A 16,079-nucleotide genomic window follows, 5' to 3' on the forward strand; every position below is an offset into this window, starting at 1 on the left:
ATAACATTTTTCCATTTGATGCGATATTTTGTTGTTCAGTCACGTCTACTATTTAAAAATTCAGGATGGCATAAAGCTGACTTGAAGTTGATTGATGCTGGAAGCTGAAAAGACTCTGTTTTTGAGGCCTTCAGAAACAATGATAGGATTTGTACCTTGACTTTCAAATGTACTATTTTTATATTGATTATAAGTGATATATAGATTGAAAGGTGCATTGCATTCCAAAACAGCAAACTCCAGTGATGCATACTTTACTTTGAAATAAAGTTCCAAACAATAACAGAATCTGTTTTTTGGTGATTTTCTTTTCAGAATTATGCCGTCACCGTTTTATTACACCTTTTTTCCCCAAAAGGACCGTATGCATTTGCAAAAGTCCAATTGTGCATGCACAAATCTTCTGTACTGAGGAACATATTAACTGCAACAAACCAATTAGTTCCTCACGTTTGTTCCATCAGTCAATTAGATGATAAGACTAATAGAGTTGTACAGATAACTATCTTAAAATATTCCTTGACACCCCTCCCGAATACAAATCTGTCAATTTATCTTGAAAATTTAAATTGAGCAAGTATCTATGGCGTTTCCAGACAAAATGTTTGCTATACGTTTTGTGAAAAAAATGCTTCCTGATTCACCCAAATGACATAAGATTGTTCCCCCACCAGAAGGAATTGCTTTTCCTTATACATGCTGCTGAATCCATTTTTAACATAATTAAATACTCGCCAACTGTTGAAATGTAGGACAGGTTTTTGCAGCCTGCCTTCATAGTTCTACCCTCTCAACTTGATATACATCTGGTGAATCTGCAGAGAACCCCATCCAAGGTTAATATAAGCTTCTTCAGGCACTCTGCCCAAAACAGAACTAGTACTCCAGATAGGAGCCAACAAACGCCATATAACTGAAGCATTGTTCCCACCCATTTGTATTCTAGTTCCCTAAAAATAAAGACAATTTTCCATTTTTTTGGATTACTTTGTGTTACCAAATCCCTGTTCCTCCAGTTCCCAGTCTCTCGCATTACAATATTCCAACATGTCTTTCTTGGAGGCAAAATTGATTCCCCTCCCATTGAATTTTACCTGCCACCCACTTAAATTTTGTCCACCCACTTAAATCTGTTTATATCCCTTTGTAACTTGCTGCTCCTATCTGTGCAATTTAGTGCCATTACATGTGCAAGCATAAAAATATTCAACTTTCTGCATTTGTGTTTGGACAAGCAGACTGTTTATTAATTGTTCCTATTTCATGCATCCATGCAGTTTTAAAAAATAAATTAAATAACTCACCTCCCTGCCCAATTTTGAAATAGTAAGAATAATTTACATGTAAGAATATAATGTAACATTTGTAATGTGACATTGTCTGATCATTTTGTTTAATTTAATGTAAGTGCCAGGCAACTCTGTGTCAATGTCACAAGATCTCACAACTGGTTTAGAGCAGGTGGCTTCTGCCTGCCCAATGTAGAAAAAACTTCTGCTTCCCATGTATGTTGACACCATGTATGAAGTTTCTATTGACGAGATTAACACTTTTCTACAATATGTTTAAATGCATTCTTCAAAAACAGCACTAGATTTTTTATGACTTGAATTCTTTGAGAAAGTAATGTTTAAAGAAACTGAATATTTGTACTGAACTAGAAAGCAGATTGTATGATGGTACCACAGCAGCAAGGAACCAGGATCAGAATGCAACGGTTAGCTAGAAATTCAAATGATAATATTGACACTCTATTCACCCCTGTATGAGTCAGTCAAAATATGTGAGCTTTAATCAATAATAATAATTGCTTATTGTCACAGGTAGGCTTCAATGATGTTACTGTGAAAAGCCCCTAGTTGCCACATTGCGTACGGGGTCGCCGGTATGGGAATTGAACCCACGCTGCTGGCATTGTTCTGCATTACAAGCCAGCTGTTTAGCCCACTGTGCTAAACTAACCCCTCAATATCTTTGGTGGGCCTTTTTCCAAACACCATCAGGCCTACTGGTCCTCAAAAATGTGCAAGTAACCAAGCATTTGGTCGATAATAAAACATCACAAGTTGCATTTGTGCAGACAATTAGTTTTTTAAATTGGTGCAAAACATGCTTGATGACCGGAGGAAAGGATAAGATGGAAAATGAACATTACAAGATGTCTTGTTCACCTGAACCGCTGTGTCCATTTATTATGAACAAATGATGTCTGCAGGTTGGTTGGAGAAAGGTGAAGATCCTCATTTGGTGTTGCACACTTCACAAAGATCTTCACAAAGGGGAAATGAGCCATTGGGCACTGTTACTTTTGTGTTCCTACTTCAGTAATATTTTTTAAGCTGTATTTAGATAATTGCGACTGAAGAGAAATCTCTCCAGCTTGTCGAAAAGCACTTTAAAAAAATTTTAATTCTTTTTTTCCAATTAAGGGGCAATTTAGCATGGCCAATCTAGGAATCAACACTATCATATGGATTTATAGACAACCCCTACACATCTTTGGGTTGTGGGGGTGAGACCTACGCAGACACGGGGAGAATGTGCAAATTCCACACAGACAGTGACCCAAGCCGGGAATCAAACCTGGGACCCTGGAGCTGTGAAGCAACTGTGCAAACCACTGTGCTACCGTGCTGCCTGGGGCCAGAATTGAACCAGGGTCCTCGCCGCTGAGGCAGCAGTGCTAACCACTGCACCACCATGCCACTTTTGTCGAAATGCACTTTGATCACAAAAATTATTGATTCGGTTTGTTCACAATTACTTACCTCATCAGAGGAAACAATATCTGGCAAGTCACTCGAATCAGACGTAGTACAGCCATCACTGTCCCAAATCGCACAGTCCATAACTGCAACCTAGCAATGGCAATATTAAAAAGTAGCCATAAACAATGCTTTCAAGCACCTTTTGTCAACCAACTCTATCCTGTCCAAACAAAACAAAAAAAAGTTGAACACCATCAGCTACACGTTATTGAATTTCACACAAACTCCTTTACGCTGGTTTATGCTACAATAGTGAACGTGGATGGCTGTGCAAACTCAGCTGGGAATTAACATGCACATGCAGCGTTAAAGTATAAAACACCAATCCTCCACAAAACAAAAATAATGGAACGATTTGTGTGTGTGTGAACGCATGCAAATAATGTACGGATAAGTGCAAACAGTGAACTCCAAAGGTGGCAGTGATTAGCACTGCTGCCTCACAGCGCCAGGCGGAATTGAGCCAGGGACTCAGATTCAATTCCGGCCTCGAATGACTGTGTTGGAGTGTGCACTTTCTTCCCGTGTCTGCGGGGTTTCCTCCCGATGCTCCGGTTTCCTCCGTTAGGTTAGCTGTGCTAAACATTGCCCCTTCGTGTCCAAAAATGTGCAGGTCAGGTGGGGTTATGGCATTACGGAGATAGGACAAGCGAGTGGGCCTGGGTGGGGCGCACTTTCAGAGGGGGTCAGTGCAGACTTAATGGGCGAAATAGCCTCCTTCTGCACTATAATTCTGAGTAAAAGCAGAAAAATTAAATACAAATAATGGGACGTTCATGTGAGTGGCCATGTAGGTAATTTGAAGATGAAACGACAACAATAAACGTCAAACAAAACCATAGAGCAAGAAAACCATCATCTCCTTCCAAAGTAAACATGTGCATTCAGGATGATTTTCGTGTCGATGCACGGTGACATGAGATGTAAAGTGGGACAGAATTTTAAACAGGGCTTTCATTCAAAAGGAGGGGGCTGGGCAGAAAGGGCCTAGCTGGAATTTAAACATTTGCAATTGTTCTTATTTTGGTCCGGATGAAACTTGAAACCAAACCCCGACCTCAGAGCGAGTTGTGCAAAATGCCTGGCTGGCGGCAGGAAAACACAGGCAGCTGCCGGTATTTTTTTTGGAAGGGGTTTTCCTGCCGCTCCGCCAACAATGCGCCTGGCGCAGCCTCCGCCGCTCGGCTTCTCCCAACTAAACTTTGGCCGGATTGATCCCCAGCAACCGAGAGACAGAGACTTCCCCCCAGCCTTGCTCCAAAACCCTTCAGTCAGTCATTTGGTAAGAAAGCTGCCCGCGCAATAATAGACCAGATTCCCACCCCGACCCCGGTCCGGGTCTTTGTTTATTTAAACACACCGAGAATGATTAATTGGCACCAACCCCGGGACGCATAAAACTCACCGGCACAGACCAAAATGGAGGTCGGGGTCCCTCACATCTCGCGAGAACGGGATTTCCATTCGCCGCACGGCACGCTGGGATTTGTAGTTCCATCAAACTGGCCCCAAAAGCCAGAGTTTCCCCTCCTCCTCCTTACCCCCCACCATCCCCATCCCCCGGTTGACGCCGGTCAGCCATGGACCGCCCCCTCCGAAATGGCGTCTTGCACCGTTGTAACGCCATTGGCGCGTCATCGGCAGGTGCTCCCGCGATGCTCTGCCTCTGATGGGCTGAGTTCCCGACCCCGCGGGATAATGTGCGGCCTCAGCAGTCAGGAACCCTGCCGGGATCCATGCCGCTGGCTGGGGAGGCTTCCACAAGGGCTGCGGGGAACTGGAACTGGCGTATGGGGTCGCGGATGACGGGTCTGGTCCGCGCACGGCCGGCGCCATGTTGTACGGCATGAGGGCTGCAGGTGGCCGCCGTGCACATGCGCACCAGGGACCCAGTCATAGACATAGAACATACAGTGCAGAAGGAGGCCATTTGCTCCATCGAGTCTGCACCGACCCACTTAAGCCCTCACTTCCACCCTATCCCCGTAACACCTCCTAATCTTTTTTTTTTGGACACAAAGCGCAATTTAGCATGACGAATTCACCTAACCTGCACGGTCTTTGGACTGTGGAAGGAAACCGGAGCACCCGGAGGAAACCCACGCAGAGACAGGGAGAACATGCAGACTCCGCACAGACAGTGACCCAGCGGGGAATCGAACCTGGGACCTTGGTGCTGTGAAGCCACAGTGCTATTCACTTACGGTCATTCTCCGGCCAGTTATGGCGCGGGAGCCAGGAGTTTCACCTGGCGCCGCTTCTAGCCCCTCACCAGTCCTGGAATCGGTGAGGTGTCGGCGCCGATTGTTTTCATTGTAAAAAGCCTGCAAATTCTCCGTTCGAGCCAGCATTTAGCCACTGAAACAGAGAATCCAGCCCAATGTCTCTGTCTCTCTTTGAGCCACCTCTGCCCTCTGATTGGCTCTTTCCAGACATGTCCTGATAACTTTAACTTCATCCACTTTGGCATTTAATTCTGCATCATACTTTGCTTTTAAATCACATAGCTCAGTCTGAATTGATTTCAGGGCTGTCTGTATCACTTGAACCTTGTGATCAGCCACTTCAAATCTGGAGGCCAAAAATGTTTGAGACTCCTGCAACTTCCTTTCCTTTCCGTGAAGTCATTCTGTAATTTCTGCTCTTTCCCAAGAGCAAGGCTTTCTGCTTTGCTGCTCAAGGTCTACTCATACTTGTTGCTTTTTTCTTTAAGTGTTTTTATTGTTACTTTGTTATTCTTGACTTCTTCAAACTCCTTGTTGTATTCCTCAAGTGTGTCCCGCAGTTTCTGATTCTCGGTTTCTAAATCTTGCATACGATGGACTTTGAGCTGGAGCTGTTGTCCTAGATCTAATGCTGGAATGGGATCACTGTTGGTGATCCGCAGAGTTGCATTTTCAGATTGCAATGAGCGATTCTTCTCCAGCAGAAGTACCTCTCGGGTTTTGGATGTGTCTTGTGATCCCGATCCTTCTGATGCTACACCTTTCATCGACTTCAGGATACTCAGCTCTTTTTTAACCTGTTCATAGTCAGACTGCCTTTTCAGCTTTTCCTCTAGTTGCTTGATTGTGCTGTTCTATTTTTTTGGGAACGGAGTCCCCAATTCATTTTTTCCAATTAAGGGGCTATTTGGCGTGGCCAATCCACCCAGCCTGCACATCTTTCAGGTTATGGGGGTGAAACTCACACAAACACGGGAAGAATGTGCAAACTCCACACGGACAGTGACCCAGAGCCAGGATCGAACCTGGGAACTTGGCGCCGTGAGGCAGCAGGGCTAACCCACTGTGCCACCGTGCTGCCCGATTGTGCTGTTCTTTGCGCTGATCTGCTGTTCTTTGGTATCTCTGAGATTATTCGTCACAACTTGCAGCTCTGTCTTTTTCTCTTGCAGTTTCCTGATGCAATTCACCAATCTCAGTTTGTACTTTCCGCAGTTTAAACAAAGCTTTTCTGTTGTTGTCTTCACTTGCTTTAAATGCGTTTTTTGACTGAGTAAGTTTGTTCTCCAGTGCAAGGCAATTCCCTTTCATGTGGCTTCACTCTCTCTCCAGAGACTCAATACTGTGTTGACGGGAATTAAACTTTTTTGTTCAGCTGATTTATGACTTGCCGATCCTTCTCAACAAGCTGTTCCTGGTGTACTATTTCTGCTCGTTGAAACTGAGTTGCAAGGGTCTCTAGTTCCTTCTTCACTCCCCGTAGCACAGCTTATGTCCCCTCCAGTTCCTTCATTTTTAGCTCATGGTGCTGTTTCAATTCCAAAAGTTCATAATTTCCTTTTGTGAGGCCATGATATGCTACACTATGCCAGTTTTCTTTTGTTTGTCGCTCAAGATCAGAGTGCTTTTTGGCTTATTTGATTTCTTTCCGTGCTTTTCAAACTCTTGTTTGTCCTGCTGTTCGGACCATTTGTTCTTGTTTTCTATTGTTCTGGCACAGCACTTCTGTTTGATGAGCAGCCATTGACATCACCGTCGTGTTTCTTTTCGAAGAGACATTTGCCTCCAGAACCCGTGGAATCATCTTCTGAAGCAGTCTTTGGCTTCGCTTTGAAGACTTTGTTTCTGTCGACTTCTGACTTGGTATTTATGCGTTGTTTCCCACTCTTGAGGGCACCCGTATCTTCAAGGTCCACCAGTCTTTCAGCAGAAACTTTTTTGTAATTCGTTGTGTGCAGAGCTGTGGCCTGAGTCTTGGATTGTTGTGTACTGTACCAATTTTGCATCTATGGCTGCCGTGTGCTGCATTGGTATATAGTCGGTGTTTGTATCTTCGGTGTCTGTATTTAATAATCACTGTACTAGCTGTAGTGACTCACATGCTGCTGTGCCCAGCAGTGATCTCTTGTCTGCTTCAACAATTGCAAATTTAACTGTGAATAATTGTGCATTTACTTCGACTTGCAGGTTATACATTCCCAAGGTCGTGATTGGTGCGTGGCAGTCAGTGAGATTGCAATCATTATCCTCTATGCGTGGTTGAATCCACATCTTTCGCAGGTCTGCTTCATTGATTAAGTTCGCTCTGGCACCTGTGTCCAGTTTGATGTTCATGCTGGTTTGATTAATTATGATTGGAATCATCCAATTACCCAAGTGGTTTGCTATTTCTTCTCCTATTTTTGTGTTTCGTTGTCAGCGGCTTCATTGATCATGTACACGATAAAAGAACCTTCCTCTAGTGTATCATTAAACTGAGCTTGCCTGTTCAGGGCTGCACTTTGCATAATTGACATATCACTCATTTTTTTAGCCTCGGTTATTACATTAACATTAAGGTTTAGGCAACTCTTAGATTGCTGCGTTCTTTCAATCGACAGGTATTGCAGGGCATTGTCTCGGGCTGTGCGTTCTGCCACACCGCCGACATGAAATGGCGTTCTCGGAACATTTCTCAAAATGGCCACCGCCTGGACCATATTTCTGATCCCATTGCGACACAGCAAAGATGGCATCGGTCGCGCCCTCTTTTTTTCCGCCACTTTCTTGTGTCTGGATCTCAGTGATTTGCTTTTGTGCAATCTCACTGGCCTTGCATATTTTTCTGGCATCTGCTAGTTTTAAATTGTTTTCCCTCAGCAATCGCTCATGTAATTTATCACATTGCAGATCGTATACAATTTGGTCTCTATCAATGAATCATGGAGGTCTACAAAATTGCAGGATTGCGCTTTGAGACGTAGATCCGTGACAAAACGGTCAAAGGTTTCACACGATTTTTGCAGCCTCATCCTGAATACATAATGCTTGAAAGTTTTGTTTATTTGCGGATGGCAATAGTTAGTAAATTGCTCGATTATTTTTGAATAGCTCTTCTTGTCTTCCTCCAAAGCGAACTAAAAGGTATTATACAGATCAATTGCTTGGGGACGGTCCACTGTCATTAGGAGCGCTATTTTTCTCATTTCCAAAGCTTCCTGGAGACCAAGAGCTTGCACGTAAAAAGTGAACTGTTGCTTGAAAGCACGCCAGTTCACATCTACTTTACTAGTTGTGAGCAGTTGGCTAGGAGTCTTCAATGCTTCCATCTTGCTTCGACGATTCTGGTAGTATGTTGTTTTGCAGCCCAAATCTCCGATTGCTTTAGAACATACAGTGCAGATGGAGGCCATTCGGCCCAGCAAGTCTGCACCGAACCACTTAAGCCCTCACTTCCACCCTATCCCCATAACCCAATAACTACTACAAAACGTTTTGGCAACTAAGGGCAATTTATCACGGCCATTCCACCTAACCTGCAGGTCTTGCAGGACTGTGGGAGGAAACCGGAGCACCCGGAGGAAACCCACGCAGACACGGGGAGAACATGCAGACTCCGCACAGACAGTGACCCAGCGGAAAAGGGTGAGGGGGGGAAGAGTCGCGGATGCCGGTGGAGGGTGCGTGCCGGTGATCGTGGTTGGTGCCGGGGGTGGGGGGTGAGTGCTGGTGGGGGTTGAGTGCAGGGGGGGATTGGGGGGGGGGGGGCAGGGGAGGGGGGTGCTGGGGTGGGTGAGTGTGGGGAGGGGGAGCTGGGGAGGGCGTGCTCGGGGGGGGGGGCTGCGGGGGAGGTGGTGGGGAGGGTGAGTGCTGGGAAGGGTGTTTGCCGGGAGGGTGAGTACCTGGGGGGGGGGGGGGGTTGCCTGGCCCGGTGCCAACAGTCGCGACCATGCAGCCCACGGCACCTGGCTGCGGAGTGCGGTATGTACAATGATGATATGTCGTCTATCCCCCACCCACTGCAGACTGTAATGTTTGGGTATCACCCAGCGATGTTGGCCGCCGTGGTGGGAGCCGACCTTCTACATGTTGCCCCGGGGGACCTGGAGCAGGAGCGTGCCAGGGGAGGCTGCCGCAGTGGAGCGTGCCGCAGAGAGGCAGGTGGCAGCTGCCCAGGCTGGAGGACTGCATGCTGTAGCCACCTAAGATGGACACTGGGCTAACAAAATGGAGAACTGCTAAGACTGCAGGGAAAAAGCAGTTTAGCCAGGACAAGCAGTCTGCAAAGACTAATTAGCATTCTGCACGTAGCAAAACTAGTTTATGGCCAGGTGGAAGATCTCAACCAAAGGTGTTAATAGCAAAACGCTTTGCATATTAATGAGGCAATCCAGATCTGGGCACACACAATAGCAACATTTGGTTTTGAATGGATACTTTGAGTGGACGCCCAGACGAAACGGCACCAGAAGTATCCATCACAAAAGACCCTAGAGAGCGCCCCACCCATCGAGAAGAGACCCTCAGATTGGGGGATTTGTGAGGCATGGATTGGGAATTGATCCAATCGATGCATGGCAGGTAAAGCCCGCCCCGAAAAGGCACGGACATTGGGGGCCACTATAAAGATAGATGGTCCTGTCTGCTCTGCTCTGCTCTACTCCGGCTCCGCTGTTGACTCCGTTGCTGTTGTATCCTGACTCCGACTCCAGCCTCCAGATCCTGTCTTCTATCACCAGCCGTTGAGCACCAGCCATCGTTCAGTAAGTCCCAAAACGACGCTCGCTACGTGAACTTATACAGTACTCGACTAATAACGAACAGAAGGTGCAGCCCAGAAAGGAACAAAGGCCTTGTCCCCTGACCTTGCTGGTTCCCACTTAGATAAGTATTTAGTCGTTTAATAGTAGAAATAGGTATTAGTCTTTAGCGTGTGCATGCGTATTTATTATATTTGTATAATAAATATTGATCGTTGGAACTTACTAATCGGTGTATAGTTTTATTACTTTGAACCTGACCTTGAGATACTTGTGAGGTGTTTATATACGACACCTGGCGACTCCGAGCTGAAATTACACATACAGAGCCTAGCAGTGTTAAGCACACGGCCTTTAAACGGAGGCGTGTTAATACACTCCAATAAACGCGTATTACACTCAAGTAAAACGTGCAACAATGCCCAACAGGACGAGGAGGAGGTGGTGGTGCCATGGCGACGTAGACGCCCGATGAGGCCCCGTGTGTACTGGCGCCGCACGTCGTACCATGATTTGGTGCGTAGGCATTGGTGCATTCGTGCAGTGACGGACGCCTTGTATGCTATCGCGGGCCGCGACATTCAGTTCCCTGTGGACCAGGCCAGCCAGGATGCCTGGGCAGCGGGCTTTCCTGCTGTAGCCAGGATGCCCATGGTCCAGGGGGCAATCGATGGGATGCATGTCGCCGTGCGGCCACCAGTGGATAACAGGGCTGTGTTGACGAATAGGAAGGGGGCTACTCCATGAATATTCAGGTGGTCTGCGACCACTGCATGAGGATCCTGCACGTCTGCGCCTGGTACATGGGCAGTGTACATGACTTGTTCGTATTGGCGCAATCGTTCATCCCCGCAATGTTCGAGAGACCTGGCTGAGGGGCTGGGCGACAGGGGTTACCCGGTGCGGTCGTGGCTGATGATGCCTCTACGGAGGCCACAGACTGACGTGGAGAACTGCTACCATGATGCCCTTGCAGCGACCAGAGGTGTGATAGAGAGGTGCTTTGGGCTGCTGACGATGCGCTTCAGGTGCCTGGACCACTCTGGAGGGGCCCTCCAGTACCCTTCGGATAGGGTCGGCCGCATCATTGTGGTCTGCTGGTCCTGCACAACATAGCTCAGCAGAGGGGCAATGTGCTGGAGGCAGGGGAGGAGCAACATGACGAAGGGCAGGCCTCCCCAGGTGAGGAGGATGGGGGCAATGTACAGGACAGATGGGCTGGACATGGACGGGAAGCTGCCCACCGTTACCGGCTGGGCCAGCGGTGTGGGAATCGCCGGGTATGGCACAGGCTGCACAGTACGGCACCAACCAACAACCCTCTCCCCACCCACCCACCCAACACCAACCACCCTCACATCACCCACATGCACACCACCCCTCCATTGCACATCCACCTACGGCATACTGAGCAGGGCTCACACGTTCACGAGTGGAAGCGTGTCTATTACATGCCATGGAGGATGATGACAACCCGCTCTGCGATGAGCTCTGGGCTCTACATCGTTAGACAATATCTGACTCAAGGCCACAGTACCACCCTCCACCTGGACCGTCCCTGCATGCGGCCTTGACACTGCAGCTCACCGTCCCGTCGTCTACCCGGGGGGATGGCGAGGGCGACCCGGGGGGGGGAGGGGGTCACACTCACCTGACGCTGATGTCCTATCATCCCTCACACACAAACTGGCTCTCACCTCACACCACATCCCCGCACGCATCGGACAGAACGTAGAGGCAGTTTCTGTAGGTGTGAAAATTATTTTAATAACAAACACTCCTGCCCTGTGACTAGGGTCCTCTTTGGTGGCCGTTTCCTGGGGCGGCCCAGTCTGAATGGGCCAGTCCGCGGCTTGGGCGACTGGGATGGCGAGCTGCCAGCCTGTCCAGCCCGTTGCCCACTAGATGCACCCGGAACGGAAGGGGGTTTGGGGGGGGGGGGGGGGGGGGGGGGTGTCCGAGGTGTTGCGGTGTTCCAGGATCCCATACAGGGGGACGCCGGCCAGCACCTGGACAATGGCGCTGATGCCCCCAGCGATGGCCTGCTGAGACTGGGCAACAGCATTGAATGCCTCTGCGGACTCCGCCTGCACGGAAAGCCCCAGATCTTGCAAACTGCTCCCCATGTCTGACACCGTCGCCCCCATTGCCTCCTCCGCGGACACCACCCATGCAGTGTCGCCCTGGGTGGCACGCATGACCGGCACCACTCCCTTCTCCTTAACGCGGGTGGACTCCTCCACCTGCGTCTGCAGCTGCCGCAAGCCTGCCGCCACCCGATTCGGTTGTCCCTGGGTCCGTGACTGCATCAGGCCTATGGGTGGTTGTGGTAACTCCAGGTACCCGAGACCCATCTGGGAAGCAGATGATTGCTTGCACCGGGCTGCCCTTCGACCGTCCGACTCCTCGGCTGTTCCTACCTCCACCTGCTGTACCGGGACGGCTGTGTTTTGCGCACCAGTTAGTGTACCAGAGGCCTCATCGCTAAAGTGCTTAACCGAGGTGAGTGTCTGCGATGGTAAAGGGTGTAGAAGATAGAAGTGGCGCAATGTTGAGGCCCTCATCCGACCCAAACTCCGGTGTCCCTTGGAGTGGTGTTTCCTGTCCGTCCGTCCTGTGTGTGGGTGTGCTGGGGGTTTGTGTCCTGTGTGTGGGTGTCCTTTGTGTGGGTGTCCTGCGTGTCAGTGTCCTGAGTGCATGGTTAGACACGCAGGCGAGGATGGGACAGGGGGAAGGGGGGAATGGGGTGTGGAGGAAGGAGTGAGGGGGAAGCAGTGATGGGGGAAGGGGCTGGCACTTGGTGGTGCTCCCCCGACTTCTGCATCTGCAACCTCCCGGTCCTCGGGTCCGCCTGCAAGGTCCAGGGCCCTCTCTTCATGAAGGTGAGTGGGTGCATGTCAGGTGGACCCCCTCCGGTCCTCTCACGCTTCTGGTTGTTACGAGTGTGCTTCTCCTGCCGGGGGGGGGGGTGGCAGGCAGACATATACATGCGGACCAGCGGTTGTGTGTATGCTGACATAGATCAACACCCCATCCTGCCAATGCAGCCTGCATGGGTGGGTGCAGCCATGTCGGTGGGCTGCCATTTTGCTGGGTCTCCGGTGGGGGCGTCTTTTGTGCTGCGACGCCACGCGGCGTCAATGACGGCGTGCGCATGCCGCCGTTGTGAATGGCGTCACGCCTATGCTAGCCCATTCCGGGTGGGAGGTTTTCCGACGTTCGGTTGACCCGACGCCGGAGTGGTCCCTGACGGAGGCGGGGGGCCAGCACGCCGATCGCGGAGAATCCTGCCCCTGGTGCATCCGGGTCACATGCCTGCAGACCCGCATCACCTGCTGGTCGGATGCTAGAACTACAACAGGAAAACATATATATCTTATAATACATAGTTGATGATGATCTATTCATATTATATACCGATGATAGTCTACCTCTCATCACACCCGCTCCCCCCTCTCCTCTTTCCCCTCCTCCCCATGCACTTTATTTTCACCCTCCCAGCTCTTCATCCCCCATCCCCGCTCTTTATAACCTTCCTTCCCGCTCTTCATTCCCCCTCCCGTCTTCCTCCCCGCTCTTCATCCCCCCTCCCCTCTCTTTGTCTTCCTCCCCGCTCTTTATTACCCTCTCCTGCTTTATCCCCCTCCCCGCTCTTTAATCCCCCTCCCCACTCTTATTACCCCCTCCCTGCTCGTTATTCCCCCGCCCTGCTCTTTATTACCCCACCCCTCTTTATCCCCCTCCACCCACTTTATCCCCCCACCCCTCTTTATCCCCCTCCACCCACTTTATCCCCCTCCCCCTCTTCGTTCCCCCTCCCCACTCTTTACCCCCTCTTTATTCCCCCTTTTATTCTCCCCTCTCTTGATCCACCCCGCTATCCCCTTTACCTGCTCTGCCTATCCACCTCCCTCTTTCCCTTCCCACACTCAAGTCAATCAAAATGAGTCATCACTAACACCTTACGAATTCTACCTGCCTGAATTAAAGGCACAAGCTATTGCTTCTGCTTGAGTTTAAGGACACAGGCTGCATGGAAATCACATGCCCATTACTCATCCCTGGATCAAAATGGTAATCGTAGAAATTAAAGAAGGGAAATAAGTGAATAAACAGGAAAGGCCGTCACAGTAGTTTGTCTTCAGGCCTCTGTAGTTCTAAGAAAACAGCACCCAGAGGCTTTCTGGAGGGAGTCAGCCCTCACAGTTGCCTTCTAGAAAGAAAGAGTTAGCTGGATATCTTCACCAGGCTGCCAGAATTGAAACGGAAACCTTGGACTCTGAAAAGCATTTCAATGGGATCAGATTCAATAACCACCTGTTACCAGGCAGACCAGTCTTTTGGGCCAATCCATTGCCCACCACCAAATCAATCAAACCAAGTCCCAACCCATCTCTCTGCCACTAATGCCGGCCAGTCTGCAGATGCTGTTTAAACCAGCACAACCTTCCAGATTATTTCTGCTTGAATACAGTCTACTTGCCTTAAAAGCGGCATGTCTATTAATAATCCATTGATCAGAAATGTAATGACAAAATTAAAAGGCTAAATAAGGGAATGAACAGGGAACAAACAGGAAGGATGCTTACAATGGCAATGACAGAATAGACTTGCCACCTTTCCTCATATGGTATATATTGTTGTTCCCTTTGAAATTTGGTATTCTTGTGAATGATGATGCAAGATGGGAAACTTCAACAGCATGCCTCTTTTCAGTAATAGTTCTGTACTACCGGGCGACTATTAATATTCATTATTCCTAGAATACTCATTGAAATAACTTTCAAAAGGCCATAGAAATGGTTATACACACGATCAGAACACACAAGTAAAAACAAAAAATGCTGGGACACCCATCAGGTCAAGGAGCATCTGTGGAGGGAGAAACAGAGTTAACAATAGAGGTCAAGGATCTTTCATCAGATGTGTTTCCCGCCTAGTAGTCAACTTTTCAATTTGAGCACAGGAGTTGAGAGTAATATATGAACATGGATAAAGTTTTGGTTAACAGACTGGAAGCAAAATGTGAGGGTAGCTGGGGCATTTTCATGTTGGCAGGCTTGCCTAGTGGAGTTCTGCAAGGAAGGCTGTTGGGCCTCAGCTATTTATCATCTATGTTAATGATTTAGGTGACAAGGCAGAGAGTAATATATCGACACTTGTTCACAATGCAAAGCCAAATGTAAACTGTGAGAACACAATGAGGCTGCAAAGAGATGGAAGCAGGTTAAATGATTGGGCAACAAGGCAACAGAGTATCATATAGAAGTGTCAGGTTATTCAGCTTGGTAGTATGAAAAGCAGAATTTTTTTTATTTTTAATTTTTAAACGGCATTCAACTTATGTTAATGTTCAGAGGAACATGTAGCAAGCTTTGGTCTCCATATCTACGGAAGATGGCAAAGGTTCACTAGTTTGGTTCCTGGTATGAGATGGTTGCCTTGTGATGAGAGGCTGAGTAAATTGGGCCTCTCGTCCTTGGAGTTCTGCATCTAGTGTTGGCATCAGAGACTAATATCTGTATACCTCACACATTTATATGGTAGCCATGATGTGGAGATGCCGGCGTTGGACTGGGGTGAGCACAGTAAGAAGTCTTACAACACCAGGTTAAAGTCCAACAGGTTTGTTTCAAACACGAGCTTTCGGAGCACGGCTCCTTCTTCAGGTGAATGGTAGACCTGATAAATAAAACTTTAAAATCAAAATTATCCAAGGATGGGTCTTGCAGACAAAGTGCTAGGGCTGCGACTGTTTCCTTTGACAGCTTGTTTCACGGTCATATTGTCCTTGGGAAGAAAGATTATTGACAGTCTTGGAAACAAATGGTCTTTGTTCGGTAATTTATCATCGGGTACTTGTTTCTGTCAATTCCCAACAGTCCATTTCATATTTTAGAAAACATGGTCAGTCTATTTTCCTCCCTTCTTTGCTGTCCATTCCATTCCAAATCTTTGGTCAAGGATGTGACACTGGTGTATTTCCCATACTGAATCATGCAGAATGTCTTTATATCTCTCACCGCATGGAGGACCCCACACACACACACAACTTGGATGAACAAACGTTTGCAAAACTATAACTGATCTTTTTGTTGCAGGACCAAAGATTCCTCATCAGAAATCCAAGAACTCGGTTTGCTTTGAATGTTTTCCACTGAATATGGAATCCCTACTGAAGATTATTTTTAACCCGAGGCATGGTTGATATCTACCTTGATTTTCATTACAGGACTTAAATATATCTGTTGGTGGCTCCTTGTTGGTAATGCACCCGACATAGCATTTTTTGGACATTGAATGACATGGCCCACTGACTTGGCATTTAGAAGAACGAGAAGTGATCT

General features: G+C 48.1%; 1 protein-coding gene across 1 annotated transcript in view; it reads right to left on the reverse strand.

Annotated features, from left to right (window-relative positions):
* LOC119953904 overlaps positions 1–4,242 on the reverse strand; it is a 125,715-nt gene extending 121,473 nt beyond the window's left edge. The window contains exons 1-2 of the mRNA XM_038778563.1: positions 4,174–4,242; positions 2,769–2,858 (exon numbers count right to left, since the gene is read on the reverse strand). Of these exons, the coding sequence (XP_038634491.1) occupies positions 2,769–2,849 (81 nt within the window). The 5' untranslated portion in view covers positions 2,850–2,858; positions 4,174–4,242. The remainder of the gene's footprint in view (positions 1–2,768; positions 2,859–4,173) is intronic.
* Between the last annotated feature and the right edge of the window lie 11,837 nt (positions 4,243–16,079).

Source organism: Scyliorhinus canicula, chromosome 19, assembly GCF_902713615.1.
Source record: "Scyliorhinus canicula chromosome 19, sScyCan1.1, whole genome shotgun sequence".
In the NCBI taxonomy this organism is placed as follows: domain Eukaryota; kingdom Metazoa; phylum Chordata; class Chondrichthyes; order Carcharhiniformes; family Scyliorhinidae; genus Scyliorhinus; species Scyliorhinus canicula.